The 23,915-nt window shown below is 37.3% G+C and overlaps 1 protein-coding gene across 1 annotated transcript in view; it reads right to left on the minus strand.

Annotated features, from left to right (window-relative positions):
* Positions 1–23,915, minus strand: part of NEB (nebulin) — a 265,912-nt gene that overhangs the window by 157,603 nt on the left and 84,394 nt on the right. The window contains exons 53-64 of the mRNA XM_006880817.1: positions 21,949–22,260; positions 21,546–21,749; positions 17,821–17,925; positions 15,296–15,403; positions 14,669–14,980; positions 14,047–14,250; positions 13,663–13,767; positions 13,469–13,576; positions 12,002–12,313; positions 11,128–11,331; positions 10,630–10,734; positions 7,465–7,572 (exon numbers count right to left, since the gene is read on the minus strand). Of these exons, the coding sequence (XP_006880879.1) occupies positions 7,465–7,572; positions 10,630–10,734; positions 11,128–11,331; positions 12,002–12,313; positions 13,469–13,576; positions 13,663–13,767; positions 14,047–14,250; positions 14,669–14,980; positions 15,296–15,403; positions 17,821–17,925; positions 21,546–21,749; positions 21,949–22,260 (2,187 nt within the window). The remainder of the gene's footprint in view (positions 1–7,464; positions 7,573–10,629; positions 10,735–11,127; positions 11,332–12,001; positions 12,314–13,468; positions 13,577–13,662; positions 13,768–14,046; positions 14,251–14,668; positions 14,981–15,295; positions 15,404–17,820; positions 17,926–21,545; positions 21,750–21,948; positions 22,261–23,915) is intronic.

Raw genomic sequence — 23,915 nt, forward strand, 5'->3', positions numbered from 1 at the left:
CCTGGTTGAGGATGAGATTCACATTACTGGAGTTCCCAGGGTAGGGCTTTCAGACTTGGCAAATAAATTCATAGCACATCCAGTTAAATTTGAATTTCAGATTTTAAAAAAGGAAGACTTTTTTTAGCTTAATTATGTCTCAAATGGGCCTGCATTTTATCTGCTAACTCTACTCTTTGAAAATGTTGTACTTTTTAAAAAAAGTATTCCTCAACTTCCCAGTGGCCCACACTGGCAACAACCACCAACTGAAAAGATAGAATGACTTTGGTTTGGTTTGCCTGCACAGTCCTGTGGAATATGACATTCACCACAGACATGGAAGGTCAGATCAATGACTGAGGCTTCAAGTGAAAAGAGCTCTAAGTGCCGTGAAAACGGAGGCTTGAGTAATTCTTAAAAACTGTGTATAGTCAAATAAAACAAAAACAAGCTAACAAGCAGATGGCATATTGTCACACCACAGAATTTGCCCCTACCTCGCTGTAGTTGATTTTGTTCATTCTCGCCAACATGATCTCTGGCGTGTCCGGCATTATGTGAATCTGAGTCTTATCTTTGTCCCAAGCTTCTGTGTACAAGCGCTATAGAAGAAAACAAGGTATCGATAGAAAATTGAAATGGAAATGGCAAAATGTCAAATCAAAACAGATACTCACTTCAAAAGAAGAAATACACAAGAATTGTGTGTAAGGCATTTAATTGAACCTTACTGCTGAGTTATCGAGATTAAATTCACACAATGGAATACTACGCAGTATTGAAAAACAAGGAACTCAGGAAATATACAAAATTAGTGACCATGGAGGACATTATGCTGAGTGAAATATCTCAGTCACAAAAGGACAAATACTGCATAATTCCACTGATATAAAACAGGACTGACATCGTGGTTGGGGGGAAGCTGATAAGGGATAAATAATGTGCATTACATTGAAACAGATGAGGGAGAGAAAAGAAATATATGATTAGGTATTATTTGCATGACAAGAGTCTAGAATAAGAGCTGCATAGTAAAGTGGACTGGGGAGGGGGGTTGTATATACAATGAAAGAATTTTTTCCTTTTTTCAAAGAGAAAATCAAATTTTGGGGGAGGAGTAGGCAAGGAGGAAAATATACAACAATGAATGAATGGGGGGGAAAGAAAATAAATATTAAAAAAGCCTTGAAGAATAGAAATTACTTAGCCTTTGAAGTATGTAATAAATAGAAAATAAGGAGCCTTGTTTAGTAAAATGCCTTGTTGTTAAGCACACAGCTGTTAAATAAAATGTAAAGAGTTCAAACTCATCCAGCAGCTCTTGAGAAAAGACGTGATGATCTGCTTCCCTAAGAATTACGGCCTAGGCAGCCTGAGGGTGTAATTTTTCTCTCTTTATACAGGGTTAGGGAGTTTGTGGCCTAGTGGGTAGAGTGCTGCACTACTAACCCAAAGGTGGTGTTTTGCTGATGGTTCAAATCCACCAGCAGCAGAAAGATGGACACTCTCCTTTATTGCCATGAACAGGTAAAACCTGCTGGAGGGTCAGCTGTGAGATGGTTCTGACTCCACAGCAATGAGGTTTGGGGGTTTTTCCCTCTCCCCATACATGATCACTATGAATTGAAACCAACTTGACAGCACACAGCAATAATATGTAGCTCCATATTGTCAGGGATTCTCACTCCACAAGTTATTAAAGGGCAATAACATCTTTTAGCATCTTGGAAAACTCTGCTTGAGGCAGTAAATTCTCACCTTGTTCATGGTGATGGCATTGTTCTTGGCCAGCACCTGTTCCAGAGAGTCTGTGACACTGGTAAACTTCAGCTTGTCTGGAGACTGGCGATAGACATTATCACTCAGTATCTCCGCTGCCCTTTTGCACTTGACCACATCCAAAGACCCGATGGGGACCCAGCCAATGCCTCTCATCCACTGGAGATCTGACTTATAAACATTCTACAAAGAAGGAAAAAAAGCAGTAGCATTTTATCAAAATGGAAAGATTCAGGGCAAAGATGCAGATGGAATCAACAATAATCAAATGTAGTTCTTAATTTTCATAGAAAAGTCTTCTATATTGTTGTTGATTGCCTTTGAGTCGAGCATGACTCATAGAGACCCTATGAACAAATGGCCTGAAGCCTTTCTATAACTACAGTCATTTATTAAAGTTCATAGAGTTTCCAGAGGCATGCTGTTTAGGAAACCTGTCATGGTATGTTATTGTTGTTATGTGTCACTGGGTCACCTGTGATGTATAGCAACCCTATGTACAGCAGCTCTGAACCCTTTCCTGCCCTGTGTCAGTCTCACTAATTCCGACACACCAACCCCCATTACCCCAGTCACTATATCAATCCATCTCATCAGGGTCTTCCTCTCCTGTGCTGTCCATCCACCCTTCCATGCATGATGTACATCTCCAAGGAATTACATGTTTAAACAAACCCTGGGAACATGTACCCATAATGAAAAAAAAATGACCACATATTTCAGGCTTTAAGGAAGGGACAATCCCAACTAATATCTTCTGTCAGACAATTCAGAAAATGTTTCTGTAATTATGTCAAAGAGCCCAAGAACAGAAGCTAATACAGGGTGAGAGAAACCACCCATTTGTCCAACAAGAGGATATTAATTGTTAGGTGTTGTAAATTGGTTCTAAGTCACAGTGATCCTATGCACAACAGAACAAAGCACAGCCATTCCTGCACAATCCTTGCAGTGACTGCTTATTACAGTCTACTGTTGCAGCCCTTGTCTACCCATCTCACTGAGTCTTTCCCCACACCCTGACTCTCCACTACATCAAGCATGATGTCTTTTTTCCCCTAGGAACCAGTCCCTTCTGATAGTATGTTCAAAGTACACGAGATGACGTCTCTTCATACTCTATTCTATAAAGGATTCTGGTTGTATTTCTTCCAAAACAGATTTGCTCATTTTCCTGGAAGTCATTTGCATACTCAGCATTGTTTGTCAACATCACAACCAAATGTATCAATTCTTTTTTGGTCTTCCCTTATGCATTCTCCCACACTCCGATGCAAATGAGATGACTGAAAATACTCTGATTTGGGTCAGGTGCATTTCAGTCCTCAAAATAACTTTCTTTTGCTTTTTAACACTTAAACAAGGTCTTTTGCAGTAAATTTGTCCAGTGCAACACATCAGTTGATTTCTTGGCTTTCTCTTAGATAAATGTTAGACCTCACCCTATGGAATACTCCGCAGTTATTACAAACTGTATTTTCTAAGTGTATTGATTATAATTAAAAATTTCAACAATGAAACACTAAATGAAAATATGTCACAAAAAATTAAGTGTATTTAAAAAGTATACAAGTAGGCCTGGGTTTTAAAATGGATGGATCATACTGGATTATTGCTGTCTTCAATGTATTTTGCTTATATTTCCAAATTGATGTAACCCTCTTTTTGGAAAAAAGCAGCAGCTAAAAGATAAAAATAAAATAGAATCCCTAGATCTTCGAGGTCGATCTTTCATTGTCATTACACTATACAAGATTCAGGGCAATAAGCAGACATTTAATTGATCCAAGGCCCCAGCTCTCTCCCATCAAGTTCTCAGGACAAAAAAGCATGAACTACTTTCTGAAGCCAATTTCCCACAACTTTTCTCATTTTATTTACAACCATTTCCCTATTTAAGATTTTAACATACTTTTTTAAGTATTCATATCAACTTCGCATTGGTGGAATGGGAACTTATTTGAAAGTTTTTACTTATAATAGCACTTAAGTAGAAAATGCAAACTAATATTTTTACAGTGTACACGAAATGCCTATTAGAATTGTCCGACATGGACTAGTTATCGTTCCCTAAAAAACTACAAGAAAAATAAAAGCCTAACATGTTCTCTCTCTGGAGTGCATTTTAACCTAATAAGTATTTTCCAACTTATTAAGATCATATTACAGTGTAAGGAAGGCAATCTAGGAAAGGCATTCAAAAATAGAAGCAGTCTGTCAATGCTGTCATTTCATAGGTGACATCAACCATTGTTACCTACTTTCTTTGTGTAGGCAAAACCTTTCTTTCTGCAAAGAATCACTAAACAGAATTCTTTGTGTGGAAAGCTATAGAATAGATGTGGGAGGTTTCACAAGTGGGCTGTATAGTTTCAAGGAACAGTTAATTAATGTATAATTATTATTCATTTGTTCAATTCTCCAAACTCCTCCTAATGCTTAAAAATTCCTGCAAACATTCACAAAAGATAGAGTTCAGGAAATGTGCTTCTCTCACCCCACATTGAAATAGGGTGTCTACCCGCAATAGGCACAAAAGTCTGTCTTTATCATGTGACCCCTTCACAAAGTCAGCCCTCTAAGAGGCAGGAAGTACTAATGAAATAAATCAGAGCTGATATCGGGGCAACTACCAATAACAACATTTTCATAATTCCAATCTTGCTTGTTTTTTTAAGGAAGCCCAAACCAATTTCCAGAGTAATTATTTGGAAATAAAATGTGGGAGTTTTCCACTTAAAAGACAGTGTCTCACTCTGCTAGACTCTAAATCCTAAATTACTTCACACCTATTTCGTTTTTATAAAACAAAGTCCTGCTTGTAAAGCATCACCAGTAAATGAAGCATACTCTGATTCAAAGCTCATGCTAGGAACAATGCATCCTAGCATGAATAAGCTACTGGATCATACATAAAGGCTAACAAAATTTGTTTCTGCCCACTACTACAATTACAGATACTGGACTCACATCACTCTGGAGATCATAGGCCTGTCGCGCATGGATGACATCATTCTGGTCAGGCAGACATGTCCACTGGTGCAGGATGTTCTTGTAGTCTATGTCACTGACCAGGGTCTGGCACTTCTTGGCCAGCACCACCCCCAGCATGTCCACTGGGCTGCTGTACTTGGTCTTCCACTTCTCAAAGTCCTTCTTGTACTCTCTGTCACTCTGGATCTTGGCCACATGCATGGACCACATCATCTTGGGGTCATCCTTAATGTCTCGGGCTCCAATGTGGTGACCAAGTTGTTTGCGGTAGCCATCTTTATATTTGTACTGAGATGAAAACATGCAAATCAAGCTTTTATTATATACTCTTAGAGATAAAATATCAATACATATTTATCATAGCATAACTTTTGTTAATAAACACCAAGAGAGCTCTGGTGGCCTAAGGGTAAGAAGCTGTGCTGCAATGCCTGAGGCACGCAGTTCACATTTGCCAGCTGCTCTGCAGGATAAGGAAGGGCAATCTCCAATGCCATTAACTGCCTCTGAAAACCTGCTGGAGGGTCAGCTGTGTGTCAGGTCTGGCTCCATGCACACAACAAAAACAAAGAACATCAACTCAAGTCAGTATCTTGGCCTTTGTTCTGGAAATTTATAGAGGTGATAACAGACAGAATTCCTGTCATTTTTATTAGACCTAAAATTGCCTATGGTTAGCAAATCAGGGGTGGTTCTGAGGCAGGAGTACACGGAGTATGTGAGTTCACTTGCCAATGTGAGAAAGAGGGCATGTGAACCAGTATATTTGGAGAACTGGATTTTATACACTAACATCATGTCATATATAAGATTCAGGCAGTGATATGGCATGCGTAATAAAGAATAAAATGAGTGACCCTGAAAGCATTAAGTATCTGGATGAAGGAATACCTGCAGAATTAACACATTTACTCTCTCATAAACCCCTTCCTCCAAACAAAACAAAAACCCCAACAAGCACAAAGCCCTATGCTTTCAGTAGAAGTTGCAAGTTTTTGGTATCACTTTGAAGACAGATTATACAACTGAGCTGGTACAGTAACCCATCTGGTTAGGTCATAGGTTCATCCTATTGAGCCAACCAGGTTTTTATTCCATGTCTAATGACGTCATCCTTGGAACTGATGCCAACTCTGCAAAAACGCATGACACTACTCTCAAAGATGACTGAGTATGACAGTATATGTGAATCAGCAGGAGGCAGTAGGGTAGAATGGTAAGGAAGGAGTGTCTGAAGTCTCAACTTCACCAGCCACCAGGAGTGTGACTTCAGACAATTTGCTTTAGCAATCCACAAAAGGAGAATAATGGAACAATATTTACCCCACTGAGTTCACTGAAAAGTAGTTGAGATGATACATGTTACCAATCCTTATTTTGGGTCAGTCTTCAATATTTTTTTAAGGCCATACATTGCCTTCATTTATTGTATTTCAAATTACTGTCCATTTTAACTATTTTGGTGAAAACACTGCCTGTATTTTCTAGTATCAAATAACCCTAAAAACTGTTTCAGGAATGTAGAGAACGATGCAACTTAAATAGTGAAAGAGTGCCCCATAATTATTGCTACACTGCTGTCATTTCTACATTTTTCATGTTTCTTAAATAACTATCTTGTTTGATAACACACAATATAAAGAGTAGGTATGAAAAAACAGCTATTTACATATACTTCTAGCGATTCTCCTGGTGGCACTGTAACCAGTCATAGGTGCAGCAGCATCAGCAGGATAAGCATATGTTGCCTGTTGGTTTATATCATCGTACATATTTGGAATGTTCCATACTGCTGAGAGCTATCATAATTATCCTGGTAAGTCCCTGTTGGGTAACCAGTCCTAAAACTGGCCTGTATACCAGCAGACAGAAGTTGGTGCAGGTAGCTGAAGACAGAGGTTCAGGTCATACCAATACTTTAAAGATTATTGTTTATTATTTATGATGATTTGTAAAATAAATCCATTTGTGAAATGTGTCAATAAATATGAACTAAGGTGAATCCTTAACATTATTTTTAAATATTAAGGGCAGCGTGTTTCTCTGTTTCCTAGTGGAGGGATTTAGAGAGAGCTATCTGGTGCTTTTGAGTTATATACAAACTTTGTAAGTAAGCCAGTATAAAATAAAAATTTTAGTATTAAAAAAAAGAATCCCTGAGTTACCATACGATGATAATGCCATTACTATAAAAGGTGTTACAGGACCAGAAGTTATTATCAGAGGTACAAGCTTGGACATGGAGCTGATTCTAGTACTGTTCAATTATCTTATCATAATCTTACAAAGTTGTATTAGCAAGTGCCATATCCATTTTTAAGCACCGTATATAAATACGTTACATAAAGGAGTACCCTGATGCTCACAGGGAACACTTGCATGTCTGAGTTACACTTTCTACAAGCACAGTGGTCATTTTTATAAGCATCCCTAAGCCAACATCTACATTTAACATTTTATACATGAGTAGGTATTTCTCAAATGTTGGTGGTCCATTTCTCATTGAAGATAACTTTGTCCTACAGGCTTCAGAGCTCTTTGATACATATAATTTTTTGTGTTCTCCTCCACCAATTAGGTTTTACAGAAAGATCCAATTTACCAGGATGTATTTTTCAAAGGTCTTGGAAAAGTCTTTTTTAATGAGTTAGTTCAAAGAAAATATCTCTGTGGATACATCACATCCTCTGACTTAAATTGGCAACTTACATCGCTGGCGATGTCCCTGGAGGCCTTGGCTGCAACGATGGGGATGGCATCACTTCGCAAGTCATAGCCTTTCTTCTTTGCTTCCTCATTGGCAAGTTTATACAGACTCTACATTTTTAGGGGGAAAAGGTTAGATATCGACCTTCATTCCAAATTGTGACAGAGGACTGAAATAATTCTGCACAAAAAGGTACCTATAATCAATTCCCTTTCTTGTCAAGCTTCAACACATTTTGCTGAAATTGTTACTTAAAATGGTGCCAAATCAAAAGAGTACACATTTTCTTCTTTATTTTAGAAATTATGTCTATGGTTGCAGAACTATATTTAAATAGGCATGTATATATTATGGACAAAGATGATAAACCATATTTTTAAAATTCTGGAGTAGTTAAGTTAAAACCCATTGGTCTATGATGACAAAATATGGAGATGAAGAAAAGACTAGAATAACTATTGACCATGACAATTAATACAATTCTGTACAAACTGTGCCTATGACTTGCTAGATAGCTACTTCGGAATCCAACATGAGTTCGAGATCTTCTCTATCTTCAAGATTTTTTTTGGAAATGGATAGATAGATTAGCATCCCATGAAACCACCTGCTAAAGTCAAGGCAGGAGAAATCATTTAACCATAACATTACAAGAGATCATAAACCAAAATAAATTGCTGTCAAGTTGATTCTGACCCACAGCAGCCCTATAAGACTGTCCCTGGTGGGGGGAGGACTGGGTAGGGAGAAAAGTGCAACAATGAATGAATGAATGAATGAATGGAAATACAAAATCTCTGTAAATGTTCATTAGAGTTAATAAAATAATAAAAAAAAAAGACTGTCCCATATGATTCTCAATGCTAATCTCTTTGCAGAAGTAGAATGTAACATCTTTCTCCTGCCTAGTGGCTACTGGGTTTGAACCACCAACTTTCTGGTTAGCAGCCAACTATTCAACCACTGGACTACAAGGGCTCTAAGAAGAGCTCTAGGAAGTGTTGTGTTCTGAATTGGGAATCAGGGAAGTTTTTGAAGAGGAGGTGTCCTTATATTCGGGTCTTGAATGGTAAATAACATCTCAATAAACCAAGATGGCAGCCAAAGGCAAGAAGGAAGGACATAATTTAACCCACATGGGAGTGTAAGTGCACGGAAGGGGGTCAAACTTTCAGAGGAAGTTGCTGGAGGACAGAAAAAGAGCCCAGATTTGGGCCTTGAAGATCAGAATACAACAACAATAACAATGTTATCTTTGCAGAAAAGAGTGATTCAATTAAATCTGTATTTCTGTGTTGTGTTTTGTTTTTTTTTTTATCCTAAATGCAAAGGAAACCCAATATAATTGAACAGAGCTTATAGGAGACACAGAGATGGGAATGCAGGCCGACTGGACAGCACTAATGGTTGTCATTCCTCCAGGGCCTCGCTTTGAGTACCAGCCAAACTATATGAAAAGTGTGAATCTTAATAGAAGCCAATCACCAGATGTTTTCTGCCGCACTTTCACAGCAAAGACAATAGGCAATTTCCAAACTGCTGAGTAGGTAGGTACAGGGGCTCTTAGACCCTGGGAATTCCTGTATGCCTTTCAGAGAGACACATACCAAACATTACTTTCTTAGAACAAGACTGGATATGTTTTATGAGTTTAGCTGATAATTCAGTCCTTTCTGGTTTGAGAGTAAGACTTGATTTGAATTTTTTTTTCTGATAATTAAGATCTAGTTAGACAAGCCTTAAGATTACTTAAGAAAAGTACACTTCTGAAAAAGAACATTATTTAAGATGGGGGCTGTTATACACAAACTCTTTAAGTTATGATCTCTAGCAGACAAATATACTGCTGCAAAATTTATATTGCCCAAACCAATGTTTTCCTTGCCGGTAGCAAGCAGCTGGAGGACAAAACTAATCCATCAGCTGACAGAATCTTAGATTCAAAAAGCCTCAGCAGGTTTAAACCCACAGGCACAATCTTATAAGAAGAAACTGCAGTGAGAGGAATATCAGTCTTTGAACTGTGAATTGAATTACCAAATGGACGGAGGAAACCTAGCTTAAACCGATGTCAAGTATGTGGATTCCAAGTTCTGCATGCACCATGACTCACAGAATGCACAAATGGAGGCGAAATTCCCCCAAGAGAGAATGTGATAATTAACTGGTCACTTCTTGCATCTAGTAATACAGCTCAGCTCTGGGAGTCACATTTCATCAGAGATGACATGTAAGAAATACTCAGGTGTGGTATTTGGATTAGGAGAAGAATCTGGGGTGCCAGTAGGGTAGGTTAGGAAGGAAGAAACACTCTGGGAAGAGATTTGTTTAGAGTAACTTCAGAGGACTATGTGGCCTTGTAGAGAGAAATAGTGTACCTCGATACATCAGAAGTTCTCTGTAAAGAATTTTTCCAAAATTACCAGACTGATTTATGTGAAAAGATTCTTGTCATTAAGAGCCCTGAAGCAAAGGCAGAATTGCAGCGTTAGCTGAGAATTCCTATTCTGGAGGACAACTGACCTGTCTTTCAGAATCTTGGATTCTTAAACAAGTTACATAGCTCTAAGCTCTCAAACAGTGGAAAGGAAGTGCGCTTGCTCTCAGGTGGACAATCTAGTGGCCTAGTGGGTAAAGAATTGCTGCTGCCAACGCAAGGCAAGTGGTTTGAAACCACCAACAGCTCTGAGGGAGAAAGATGGGCAGTCTGCACCCATACAATTTATAGTCTCTGAAAACCCATTGGAGGGTCAGCTATGAGTCGGTTTCAATTTGACAGCACATAGCAAACAAACAATAGCAATTAGTACAGAAGCAAGTCTCTTCTCTCAGGTACTTTGACATCTCAGTCATACTATAAAGGGCAGACATGGATATTTGGTCTAAGTTTCATTTCCTAACTTCAAAAAATTTTAGAAGAGTATAATTAATATTATGGTGAGGAGTTAAATGTTTTTTTATAAATTGCACTTTCTAACGGACAATCTATAATCACTGAAAGTTGGATGTTTCTGATGATAGTTGAGAAATGCAAGAGTTGTTATTCGTATAGAGGGAAAGAACCACATTCTTTACAAAGCTGTCATCTTGTATTACACTACCACGGAATAAGTTAAAGGAACTAAGAAAAAGCATGCAAATGTCAGTGAATTAGTATCTGCTCCCACCTCGCTGTAGTTGATTTTGTTCATTCTCGCCAACATGATCTCTGGTGTGTCTGGCATTATGTGAATCTGGGTCTTGTCTTTGTCCCAGGCTTCTGTGTATAAACGCTATCAAAGAAGACATATCAAATACTTGGAGGGGGAAATGCAGTTAAAAATTACTAGACTTTCAGAGTCATAAGAACTTTTTCAACAAAAAGTTGAAAAAGTTTTGCATCCTATACCAGGTAATAGATTTATATCTTGAAGTAATTGTTTTAGAGAAACTTGTATACATATGTACACTTTCTGATAATCTAAAATATATTTTAACATTTTTTTAATGTGAAGGAAAGCATCATTCATGCAAATTATTTCCCCATAAAACAGGCCATGTTATAAAGAGCACAAAATAATAATTAAAAGTATTAAAAAATAAATACAACAGAGAGACAGATGTATTATGTGCTCAGTGGTGCTCTTGATTCCATCTTTAAAGTCTCTCTAATTTTGAAGTCTCACCTTGTTCATGGTGATGGCATTGTTCTTGGCCAACACTTGTTCCAGAGAATCGGTCACGCTGGTAAATTTCAGTGTGTCTGGATGCTGACGGTAGATTTTATCACTCAAAATTTCAGTTGCTCTTTTGCATTTTTCCACATCTAAAGAGCCAATGGGCACCCAGCCAATGCCTCTCATCCATTGAAGATCAGACTTGTACATGTTCTGTTGATACACATTATCAGTAAGTGCCTATCCTTCTATTAGAAAACATTTTCATTATAGGATATGACCTAAAGTGAAAACACACTCTTTAAAAAATATTATTTGGTGGACAAAAGAAGTTGTTGGGTTTTGGTAGTTGCCATCAGGCTGATTACAGCTCATGACAATCTCACATATGTGGTTCTCACACAGAACCATTAGATAGGGATCTCTGGTAGCAGTCTGTAGGGAGCTGCGTTACTAACACACAGGCTGAGCCTCTCTAACGGTTCAAATCCCTCAACAGCTCTGAAGGAGAACAGTAGATACTACCCTCCCCTATGATTTTCAGCCTTGGGAATACACTGGAAGGTCTGCTAGGCATCAATTCCAACTTGATACCAGAAGGGAATAAGTAAGTCTTAAGGGAAACAAATCAGCAGACCTTTTTTCTTCAGTACTTCTGGATGAGATAGAACCATTAAACATGAACAGTCAAGATTAAATGGTTTGTACCTCCTACTAGAGACATGGAGTGTTAAAGTGTTAGTGCTATAAAGAAGGAAATCATTCTCCCATCACATCCATGCAGCAGTAGAAATCTTGGTGCCTTCTGCTAGTACATTTTTTGAAAGGTATTCTAATCCACTGATTTTGCAACTTTACATGCCATTTCAATATCAGTACTCACGTCACTCTGAAGGTCATAGGCCTGTCGTGCATGGATGACATCATTCTGGTCAGGCAGACATGTCCACTGGTGCAGGATGTTCTTGTAGTCTATGTCACTGACCAGGGTCTGACACTTCTTGGCCAGCACCACCCCCAGCATGTCCACTGGGCTGCTGTACTTGGTCTTCCACTTCTCAAAGTCCTTCTTGTACTCCCTGTCACTCTGGATCTTGGCCACATGCATGGACCACATCATCTTGGGGTCATCGTGAATAGCTCGGGCACCAATGTGGTGGCCAAGTTGCTTTCGGTAGCCTTCTTTGTACTTAAACTAGAAGAAGAAAAAAACTTTGAGTCACCACCTATTTTTACTTTTAGTAAAAAGCAGCTATTGGACTTAACTTTTACTATTTCTTTAAAAACATTTTCCTTCCACACAGAAATAATACATGCATCCGTAAACCATTTATAAAATAAATAAGTTTAAGTGCAAAATTGAAAATAAAAATAAGACATTTTTACATGATTCTATCTTTCAGTTTACTGATAAAATTGCTAACTTTTTATGTTATGTGTAAGAGATAGAACAAAATGAGAACAAGAGGCATTTGTAAGATAAGGCATTTGTAAAGGAAATATAAGCATGTATTTTTGCCATTAAATACTATTCATAAATGATTTGTCATGATAGCAGATACCCTATTATGAGTATACCCTAATTCATACTTCTCTGATGGTTGAACAATTACTTTTAAATTATTCTCATATTTGAAAAAAATATGGACAAAAGAAATGAAAAGACAAACATTTCTAGAATATATGTGAATCCATCTTTTTAAGAAAATAAATATCAATACCAGTCTCATGATGGAGATGTAAACAAACATTCTCGTAGATGGTGGACTTTGACTAGAATAATAGCCATTCCTTCAGTCCTTATAAGTTCATGCTATGCAAATAGAGTATCGGAAAAACCCTATGATTTGTTGTATAGGTCCACTATGAGTCTGAGTTGACTCAATGGCACCTAACAACAAAACCCAACATGTGGTAAAGTCAAATTGATGCTCCATTAAATGTTTCTATAATAGGTGATAGGAAAATCTATAAGCAGATATTGGTGATGATTGAACAACATTGTAAACTCAATCAATGTCTTGACTTGTACATGTAAAAATTATTGAAATGACATGTTTCCTTAAAGATAAATTTGAAAATAGATATCGGAACTACAGTCAATAGTCAATGATTTTGTTAAGGATAACATGTTTTTAATGTATATTGTTATTAACTCACCCATCCTTTTACCCCAATACTATTTACTGAGTTTTACTATTTATAAATAGCAAATGTTTACTGTTTACTAAAAAAAATAACCACAAAACTGTTAGCTAGAGTTTTAACCTCACAGTTTACTGGTTATATTTTAAACCACAGAGAGAAAAATATTTTGAACCAAAATCAAGTCGAAATGAAGAGTACTTACTTCACTTGCGATATCTCTGGAGGCTTTGGCCGCCTTGATCGGAATAGCATCGACTCGCAAATCATAGCCTTTCTTCCTGGCTTCTTCTAGGCCAAGTTTATATAGTTTCTAAAAGAGACATAAATAATCCTAAATTTGGCTTATGAAGTTCATTATAAGGGAAATATATAAAATACCAAGAATATGTTGCTTACCTCACTGTAGTTTATCTTGTTTTGTTTAGCTAGTATAACTTCAGGGGTGTCTGGCATTATGTGAATAGTGGTTTTATCCTTGTCCCAAGCTTCTGTGTAGAGGCGCTAAGACAAACAAAAAGATGTTACTAGTTCAGGCCAGTCAAGAATAAATACATTGAGATAATTTCATCCTTAGTAGGGATAAAGAGATTTGCTCTTTGAGTTGGTATTTGTAACACCTTCAGGTCTAGATGCCTTATATCATTAGGAAGTACAATACTTGCTTAAAGGTCACTGGAATAGAAAGGGGGGGAAAAGAGCATGAATTTATATTTATCAGAAGATATTTTGGTGTTGCCACAAACAAAAAAAGCTCCTATTCTAAGCACAGAAAGAACTTACATGGTTCATGGTAGTAGCATTGTTTTTTGCCAAAACCATTGGTATTGAGTCCATAAGGCTGGAAAACTTGAATTTATCTGGGTGTTGACGGTAAACATGATCACTCAAAATCTGGCTAGCTCTTTTGTTCTTCTCATCTTCAAGAGAACCAGTAGGTAACCAACCAATGCCTCTTAGCCACTGAAGATCAGCTTTGTACAAATTCTGAAAGTACAAGTGGCACATCATTAATATAAGCAAAAGCACATGTCCCCAAAGAAATCACATTATCATCACATATTTCAAAGCTTAAGTTTGTGAGAAGTTTGAAAGTCCTAGCATGTTTAGTGAACCAAGAAAATATTGCAATGAGAAACAAATATTTGAAAACTATTCAAACACAAACTCACAAAGATTGTTGACATACTAAGAGAGACTTCTTCCAAGTACTAAAAACACTACTGTCTGTTTCTCTGAAGAATAATGGTATCTCCAGGTGTGTGGGTGACTGGATAGAGCTTGGGCATTAACCAAAGGAAGCATCTTTACTGTACAAATTCAACTCCTCTCACTTTGATGGCATTTTGTTACTTAGGGGTAAAGACACAATGTTGTGTTGACTAAAGGAAAATTTAAGACTCACGTCACTCTGGAGGTCATAGGCTTGTCGCGCATGAATGACGTCATTCTGGTCAGGCAGACATGTCCACTGGTGCAGGACATTCTTGTAGTCTATGTCACTGACCAGGGTCTGACACTTCTTGGCCAGCACCACTCCCAGCATGTCCACTGGGCTGCTGTACTTGGTCTTCCACTTTTCAAAGTCCTTCTTGTACTCCCTGTCACTCTGGATCTTGGCCACATGCATGGACCACATCATTTTGGGGTCATCCTTAATGTTCCGGGCTCCAATGTGATGGCCCAGCTGCTTGCGAAAACCTTCCTTATACTTGTACTAAAAGAGAAATATTGGTCCCAGTTGTGGTACATTTCAAAGCATATTAACATGAAGAATTTCATTAAGAGCCTAGAGGGCCACAGATTTCAGATTTTTAATAAGAAGGATTAAAGGCTAAATTCAGTAACAAATTCCTTACATAATAAACACATCCTTGATCTTATTCTTACCCCCACTGCATCGCTGGGATCATTTCGCTCTGTTTTAATTTGATACTCCATAGAAGATTTTGTTCAATTTAAAAAGAAATTAAGACTGCTTTGAAGTTATACATGGCAATCAAATCAATGTAAGTAGGGGATAAAATCTTACTTCACTGGCAATTTCCCGGGATGCTTTTGCAGCTTTGATTGACACAGCATCAAGAGGAAGATCGTAGCCTTTTCTCTTCAGCTCCTCATACCCCAGTCGGTAGAGTTTCTGTGAAGAGATGAAGAAATTCACTTTGGGAAGATATACATTCAGAAAAAAAATAACTGAAGCATGATGGACTCAAAGTCCTTAATATTTTAAGAGCACAAGCAGATGGTATCTGCCTTCTAAGATGCTCAAATGAGTTGGAAATCATGCTCATTGATTGCTGATGATCCTGTTTTAAACTTGACAGCTCTTCAGTTGCAAGATCAGGAAACTTTAAAAAAACCCTCGCTTTCCCAACTAGCTACACTCTGGGCTGCTAACCCAAATGACAACGGTTTGGGCCCACAAGCCATTCAGTAGAACAAAGATGTTGCAATCTGTTGTCATAAAGATTACCACCTTAGAAACCTCTGGGGCAGTTCTATTCTACTCCATCCTATGGGGTCACCATGACTGGAAATTCACTTGATAGCAGCAGATTTGGGTTTGGATTTTTATTCCCAAATCCTTTGGAAAATTAGAAAAGAGAAAATTAACAGATAAAATGAAATATCATTTAGACGTTGCCAACAAGTCTGATGTATTTTGTGAGATATTTTTGTTTGAAAATCAAGAGTTATGCTTTCCTCTTTGGGAGGATAAATGTCAGCTGAGCTGTTATCAAGGTCCAGCCTCAATATATGGAAACAGTTCCACGAGAGGAGGGGCTAGGATTGAATGATGACGCAGAGAGGCTATGCTGATAGCAAATAGCCAAGACTTTTATTTTTTAAAAGCATATATAGGTTTTTTGAAGCACCTCTGCAGTAGCAATCGCATTATCGCTTTCCATCCGAGATGTTGACTCTCAGGTCAAACATCAACTCTCACAGACCCCAGCACAATACAAAGATGGTTTCCAGAATACCTTATTGTGAGCTCTAAGAAACAAAGAGTTTTGGTAGATAACATTCCCTAAGGTCTGAGACCTTTGGTCACTTCTTATTCATTAACATCCTGCTTCTTTGAGTGGTTTATTGACAAGCAGATGTTCTAGCCAAGATGGAATTAGTCTTGCTGGTTTTACAGTACAGGGTTAATCTTTCTTTGCAAGTTAGCCAGGCCTCTGACAAGCTATCACTTTTATGTCGTGAGCACAGTCCTTTTCATGATACACCAAAACCTAAAACCATCTGCCATTAAGTTGCTTCCAACATGTAGTGGTTACCCATTGGGGTTCAGTCTCCATGGAAGAACAGTATTCCTCTTTCTCCTTGGAAGCAAGCAGCTTGTGAATTCTAACTGCCAGCCTTCCAGTTAGCAGCCCCATACACTACACACCATTTCACCACAAGTCCTTTTTCATGACACAGAGCACATCAACGCACAGAGTCCACATCAGCAGTCCTTTCTCATTTTTGAAATTAATTGTTTGAGGCAAATTCAATTTAAATTTAAAAAATCTTAAGTAAAATAATTAGCTTTTTCAGAGTTTTGCAACATTAAATAATAAAGAATAAAATGTTTTCATTTTGTTTTTTAAATCCAAAATCCAGATTGTTTTAAATCTTAATGAATTATAAACTAGGGAACTCTGGTGGACTAGTTGTAAGAAATTGCACTGCCAACCTGGAGGTATGTGGTTCAAATCTACCAGATACTACATGGAAGAAAGATGGGCAATCTCTTCCACGGGATTTACTGCCTCTGAAAATCTGCTGGAAGGCCACGGTACAAAACAAGTCAAACATGAGGGAGCGTAGTTTGATGGCATAGTCTATTGGGAGCTGCACTGCTAAACCAAAGGTGGTGTCTCTCTGGTGGTTCAAATCCACCAGCATCTCCAAGCAATTTTCTCTCCTGTGATTTACAGTCTTCAAAAAACCTGCCAGAGGGTCAGCTTCGAGTCATATATCACCTGAGGGCAATGAGTATATGAACTTGAGTTTGTAAATCTTAAACCTTTGTGACATTACTCTAATACATTTATTTAATATATAAGTAATTCTATTAGAGATGCAAATTTATTTTTAAAATATACTAAAAATTTTTAGAAGTTTATGTTATGATCACAATAAAAATTAAATTCTTCTGCATGAGTACTGTATGCTCATCCATTCAAAATATTACTGAATATCTGATATGTGTCCAGTACTGTGTTAGATACTGGCTACAGAGCCAGTGGAAATGGTCTTTGCTCTTAAAGAGCTCCATACACACAGGAGAGAGTGATATAAAGCCTCATATTAAATGGCATGATAATATACCGCAAGGAGCAGAAAGCACGGCTCTCCAGCTCTGTCTAAGATAGGCAAAGTCAATATTTTGATGTTTCAGTTGAAAAATACTAAATAAGGGAATCTGCGTCCCTTGTAGTTTATTCAAATAATGCAGGGGTTTAAACAAAACATAAAACACCTTCCAAATAATTTTGTTGGTTTCATAGCAATAATAATTATCTGTAAACATAAGCTGAACTTAGAAACTTAGAAACTTACGTCACTTGTATTGATTAAGTTTGCTTTAGCCAGAATGATGTCAGGTGTATCAGGCATAATGTGGATTTGAGTCTTGTCTTTGTCCCAAGCTTCTCTATAAAGTCTCTAAAATGAGGAATAAAGTTGTCAGTGGTGGTGTTAGATTTGTTAACGGCATAGTTAATTTCAAACAGGATTACTGAATAGATTTGAACCAAAAGAAACCTTGTAATCTATAACAGAAACAGATAATAGAAGCAGAAAACAGATACAACACTCCATGGCCCATGGAGGACACAATTACCTTACAGGGTAGATCATACGTGATTTTACTAAAGATACAGATAATCTGGGCAATTAGAAATCAGCGCAGGTAGCTAAAGCCTTTGTCAATATCATTAATTAGAGTAGCAGTTCTCCATCTTTGTGTAATTGAAGTGCCCCTCAACAGTTGATTGAGTGACAGCCTGAATCTCCTCCAAAGAGGATATATAATCAAGATGCACCTGGAAATAAGGAATTCTTTCTTCCTACATGACACAATTTATGGTCATAATTAATTATTTGGGAGCATTGTAATTCCCTAGAGAATTTTGTCTGGGAATTTACCAAAACCTAGAAAAGAAGCAGGCCCAAACAAAAAAATCTTATTACTCTATTAAACCTGGAGTCGACTGTTTGATGAGAAACAGGATATTTACACAATATCAGAGAATCTCCCCTGAAAGAAATGTATTCATTACAAAGGGCACAATGGTAACTTGACAATGGTGAAATTTCAATCATTTAATCTAAGTGATCAAAATGGATGCTTTGGATGGAATTCTGCCTTCCAAAATTGTGTTGTAAATTTTAATTTCTATGTCTGTGTTTAGTTAGGAATCAATTGACTTTTCTAAGCTAATTGGACAGGATGATGATGATGATGATGATGATGATGATGAAAACAGTTAATTTTTGAAATTAAAAGAAGGACTAAACAAGTAAATAAACATAGTTGGAGAGAGATCCTAAACCTCATGAAGTCCACCAGGAGTTGAAGCTCTGAAAAGACAAGAACCTTCTGCCAGAGCCAAGGACAGAGGAAAGAAAAGCTTCCCTCACAGACAGCACCTGAATTTGAACATCTCATCGGTTCCCTGGACTTGTCATTAACTATTGGAGTGGTATTGTGTGGGAGGTTGGCACTTACTTCTGTTTTGAGCATGGCCACAATATAACCAGAAAAGCAGATTAAAATCTTCAGAATCATAACTAAGAAAGGTTTGTTCATTTTCACATACATTTATCTCAGCTCTGCATTCCCTTTCTGATTAAGCATGGCCAGAGTGTCTCTCCCATGACACCATTCACATTGTGGACTGGATGATCCTTTGTTGGAGGTGAGGGAGTGACATATTGTGAGATTACTTAGCAGGATCCACAGTCTCTAATCACTAGATGTGAGAGTCACTATGTCTCTTAAACTGTGACAATGAAAAATGTATCAGGATAATCCCCTGAACCACTGAGCTACACATGGTAGCATATCTCTACCAAACACCTCTCTTCCTTGCATCTAGAATTACAGAAAAAATATTTTCCAAGAAGTTACTATTTCCAAGAAGTTACTACTTCAATGGCATATGGCACTTTCAGTCCTGAAAAGTATGAGATGTGTTTTCTCCTGGGAGGGATGCATTAGTTTGTTCAAAAGCAATGACAACAACTCAAGGATGCCAGTTGTCCTTGGTCCCCATGGGACCTGAGTATTAGCACGAGCTTGAGGAAATTCATAACTCATTATCCCTGTAACAAGGACAGACACTGTTGGGCAGGTCTATTTTAGAAAGTTTATGTTGAAAAAATTTCTGGTTTGCAGCTTGTCTTATGGTCAATTTATTAGTTCAGAGCTTTTAAAACAGCCTTGTTTCAGTAAGAACCAGGAAACTGGATTCCAACAAGGCAGAAATATTTTGCATAAATTTTTGTTTTATTAGTTAACTGGTTGGATTCATTATTAAAAAATACAAAATAAATTAAAACATAAACATGAATAGTGAAGCTAACAGGTCAGCATTATTGTATGCTTTCTATAGTAAGATTTTTTTAAAAAGAACAACTATGGGGAGTTAATTGGGAAGAGAGGAGCTACAATTTTTCAAATGCTCACTGTGAGCTGAAGATGAACTCCTGTAAGGAGTTTGGTGGCCTGGTGGTAAGATGTTGTACTGCCAACCCAAAGGCAGGCAGTTTGAATCCATTAACTGCTCTGGGGGAGAAATATGGACACTCTCTTCCCATGTGATTTACAGTCTCTGAAAATCTGCTGGAGAGTTATCTATGAGCCAGTTTCAACTCAGTGGCACATAACAACATAAAATTCCACTATATGCATGACATACATATAATTATTATTATCTATTGGTTGTTTTGGAAGCAGAAATGGCATCCACTTCCTAAATAACATGCCTCTAGAAACTCTAAGAACTTTGACAAATGTCGATAGTTCTAGAAAGGCTTCAGGCCTTTTGTTCAAAGGGTCACTATGAGTCATGCGCGACTTAATGGCAATTAACAACAACATTGGTTGTCATTATTGTATACCTAGGCTGCTGTCTAAACATAGCAGGGGAACACTTAATGGTTTAAAATTAAGACAGGTATGCACTGGGGATGTAATATTTCTCTATACCTATTCAATCTATATGCTGAACAAATCATTTAAGAAGCTGGGCTTTGCTGAAAGTTAAGAGGACTTGAGGTACCTCCTGAGGAAAATCAAAGAAAACAGTCTTCAGGATGGAGTACATATTAACATAACATGAGCAAAGAAATCTCACAAATGAGCCAATAACCAACATCATCGTAAACAGAGAAAACATAGTCATGGATCTAATTTTATTCAGATCAGTCGCCAGTGCCCACTCAAGCAAAAGTCAAGAAATAAAGTGACAGACAGCATTGGGGAATCTACTGCAAAAAAGAACCTTGTTGTTGTGTATACCATGGAGTTGCAACCCACCTTTAGTTGACCCTCAGTGGGTTTTCTGAGGCAGTTAATCACATGGGAGGAGATTTCCCATCCTTTTCCCTCAGAGTAGATGGAGGATTCAAACCACGTGCCCTTGGGACTGCAGCAAAGCTTCTTGCACTGGTGACCTAGTGGCAAGAAGCTGCCCTGCAATCCTGAATGAATGAGATTCAAATCCACCAGCTTCTCTGCTGGAGAAGAATGGATAAATTCGTCCCTGCATATGACTAACTGCCTCTGAAAACCCACTGGAGGGTCAGCTAATTGGTTCTGACTCAATGGTATAAAAGACCCTTAGAAAGTGTTAAAAACCAAACATGCCACATTGAGAACAAAGGTCCCTCTGATCTATATTATGACATTTTCAAGTTCATGTAAAACTTGAACAATGAGTAAGGGAAATGAATGGAGACTTGATGCCTTTTAACCATGATATTGGCAGATGAAGTTGACTATATGACAGATTCTCAGAAGAATGAACAAATCTGTCGTGGACTAAGTACAGTCAGAAGACTACTGAGAAGGGAGGATGGTGAGACTGTATCCTGTGTATTTGGACTTATTATCAGGAGGAACCATGACCTTAAGCTTGGTAAAGTACAGTGTCACTGAAAAAGAAGAAACTCTCAAAGAGATGGATTGGTATAGTAACTGCTACAAACTGCTGGGCTCAAACACAGCAAGACTTATGAAGGTGATAAAGAAACATGTTTATTTCCAGAAAGTAACTTACATCACTTCTATTTTTGGCATTTGCCTTTGCCAAAACGACATCCATGGCGTCAGGAATGCTGGTGAACTTGTTTTTGTCTGGTGGCTGACGGTATTTCTTTTCACTGATGATTTCTGAAGCCCGTTTATTTTTTTCTGCCTCCAAAGAACCTAGAGGACTCCACCCTATGCCTTTCAGCCACTCAAGGTCAGACTTATACATATTCTGTAAAGGGACAAAGCAAGTAATTAGAGTCTTTTCTACCTGGATCCTTTATTCAAGTGAATTAATGTGTTACAGTCAAATACATTTTAAATTTTCAGTAAAAATGCCTCTTATTAGTTTCTATTTTCTCTATTATCAAATGATTACTCCTATGAGAGCTTAAATAATGTAAGCATTCTTTGATTTCATAGAAACTGACCTCACTTTGTAGTTCATAAACTTTCTTAGCTTGGATAACATCATTCTGATCGGGGAGACATGTCCACTGATGCAGGATGTTCCTGTAGTCCACATCGCTGACCAAAGCCTGACATTTCTTAGCCAGCACCACTCCCAACATGTCTACTGGGCTGGTGTACTTGGTCTTCCACTTCTCAAAGTCTTTCTTGTACTCCCTTTCACTCTGCATTTTGGCTACATTCATGGACAGCACAAGTTTAGGGTCGTCTTGCAAACTCTTGAATCCAATATGGTGGCCAAGTTGCTTGCGGTAGCCTTGTTTGTATTTATGCTGAAATCAGGCAACATATTTTATTATTAGCATAAAGAAAAGTTAAATTTCATTTGCTTTGCTTGTATATATTATTTGCCTACATTAAATGATAAAAGGAAGTCTATGCTAATTGAGCAAGTAATATAAAGTCTTATTTAAGTGCAGGTTTCAAAAAAAAAAATCCATTAGCATTGGGTACCAAGAGAAGTTATGATGAGAAATCAGATTCAACTAGATGGAGAGATGTACTCCTGTGTATAGCTAGATATGGTCTAGCTTGACTTTGAAAAAGTTCTTCAGCTATCTTTATGTGAATGATGATTCAGAATGTCTCAGTGGCAGAAAAATTAGGAAGATTTATGACTTACTGAATAGGCATAATAATGTACATTAATTTATTACTGGACTTTTATTGACTTGCCAAATGATCATGTCATATGGCCTTATCCTTCTCATGATTTATATCTTACATACATCATTTTAGGTAGCTAAAAAGAGCTAGTATGTTAGATTGGAAAGAGGATTTAAAAAGTTATCAGAATACTGCTATGATGAGTCAAAATTAACAGGATGAATTTAAGAGAGTAACATTCAAATCCTGCATTTGAACTTGATTTGGAGGAAGAAAAAAAATGTGTTAATCTTGGATAACATTAAAAATTATGATAAAAATAAAGATAATTGAAATTATTTTATGCTGTATATGGAACACACGTTATACTTCATGAAAGTAGGTTTTGTTCTCTTCAGGTATATAACACAAAATTAAAACCAAAAGAAAACAAGTAAGCAATTTAAAATATTTTAAAAGCTACTTTGTGGCTTTGTAGAATGCAGACTTAGAGTTATTTGGTAAAATAATTAAGGTTGAAATGAGCAAACATAATTATACCAAGAGAGTATCCAATAAGGATGTGAATGACCTGCCCTGAATGATACTGCAATTCTTAAATACATTTGAAAGTCTCACAGTTTGGATGATATCTGTTAGAGATAAGGAGAAGGTGAGACATTAAGTGGGAGAATGGATTATGTAACTTTTAAATTATCTTCCCCCTCTAAACTCCATGATTCTAACTAAGTCAAGATTTTTAAAAATAGCTATCATTTTTCTGAAATTTCATAGATACAGAAACTATTTGGCATTGAGAGGAAACAGAGTCTATTGTTCATACAATGATGGGAAAGTTCTCTCATAGTTAATGTTAGATAAAAGGGTTTTTTTTGGTTTTTTTTTGTTTGTTTTTATTCATTTTAATGAAAGTTTACAGAGACTTAGGGTTTCCAGTAATTCATTGTTGCACTTTTTTCCCCTGCCCACTCCCTCTCGCCAATTCACTCTTCTCCTTGAAAAGAAAAACTCTTTCATTGTTCACGTGAATCAATAGGTTCACATGAAAAAAAAAAAATTAGGTACTATCAGTGATTGGGTCATTAGAAAATTACTGATACTACTTGTCCAATTCCAAATCCATTTTCAACTTACAGAGAGTCAGTTAGAACACACCATCTCATTAATTTCCACATTTCTAAAATGCCATAAAGTAATTGGATTAGAGAAATTCTTTCCTTATAGGTTTTTAATTTATTGTCACATTTTTTCCTTAGATATTGTTTCTCTCTACTGTGTATTTCAGCCTGCATATGCAGCCAAACCATTTGTTTTGTTTTGT

This window comes from Elephantulus edwardii, unplaced genomic scaffold (assembly GCF_000299155.1).
Source record: "Elephantulus edwardii isolate Elephantulus edwardi_28Jun2011 unplaced genomic scaffold, EleEdw1.0 scaffold00010, whole genome shotgun sequence".
In the NCBI taxonomy this organism is placed as follows: Eukaryota; Metazoa; Chordata; class Mammalia; order Macroscelidea; family Macroscelididae; genus Elephantulus; species Elephantulus edwardii.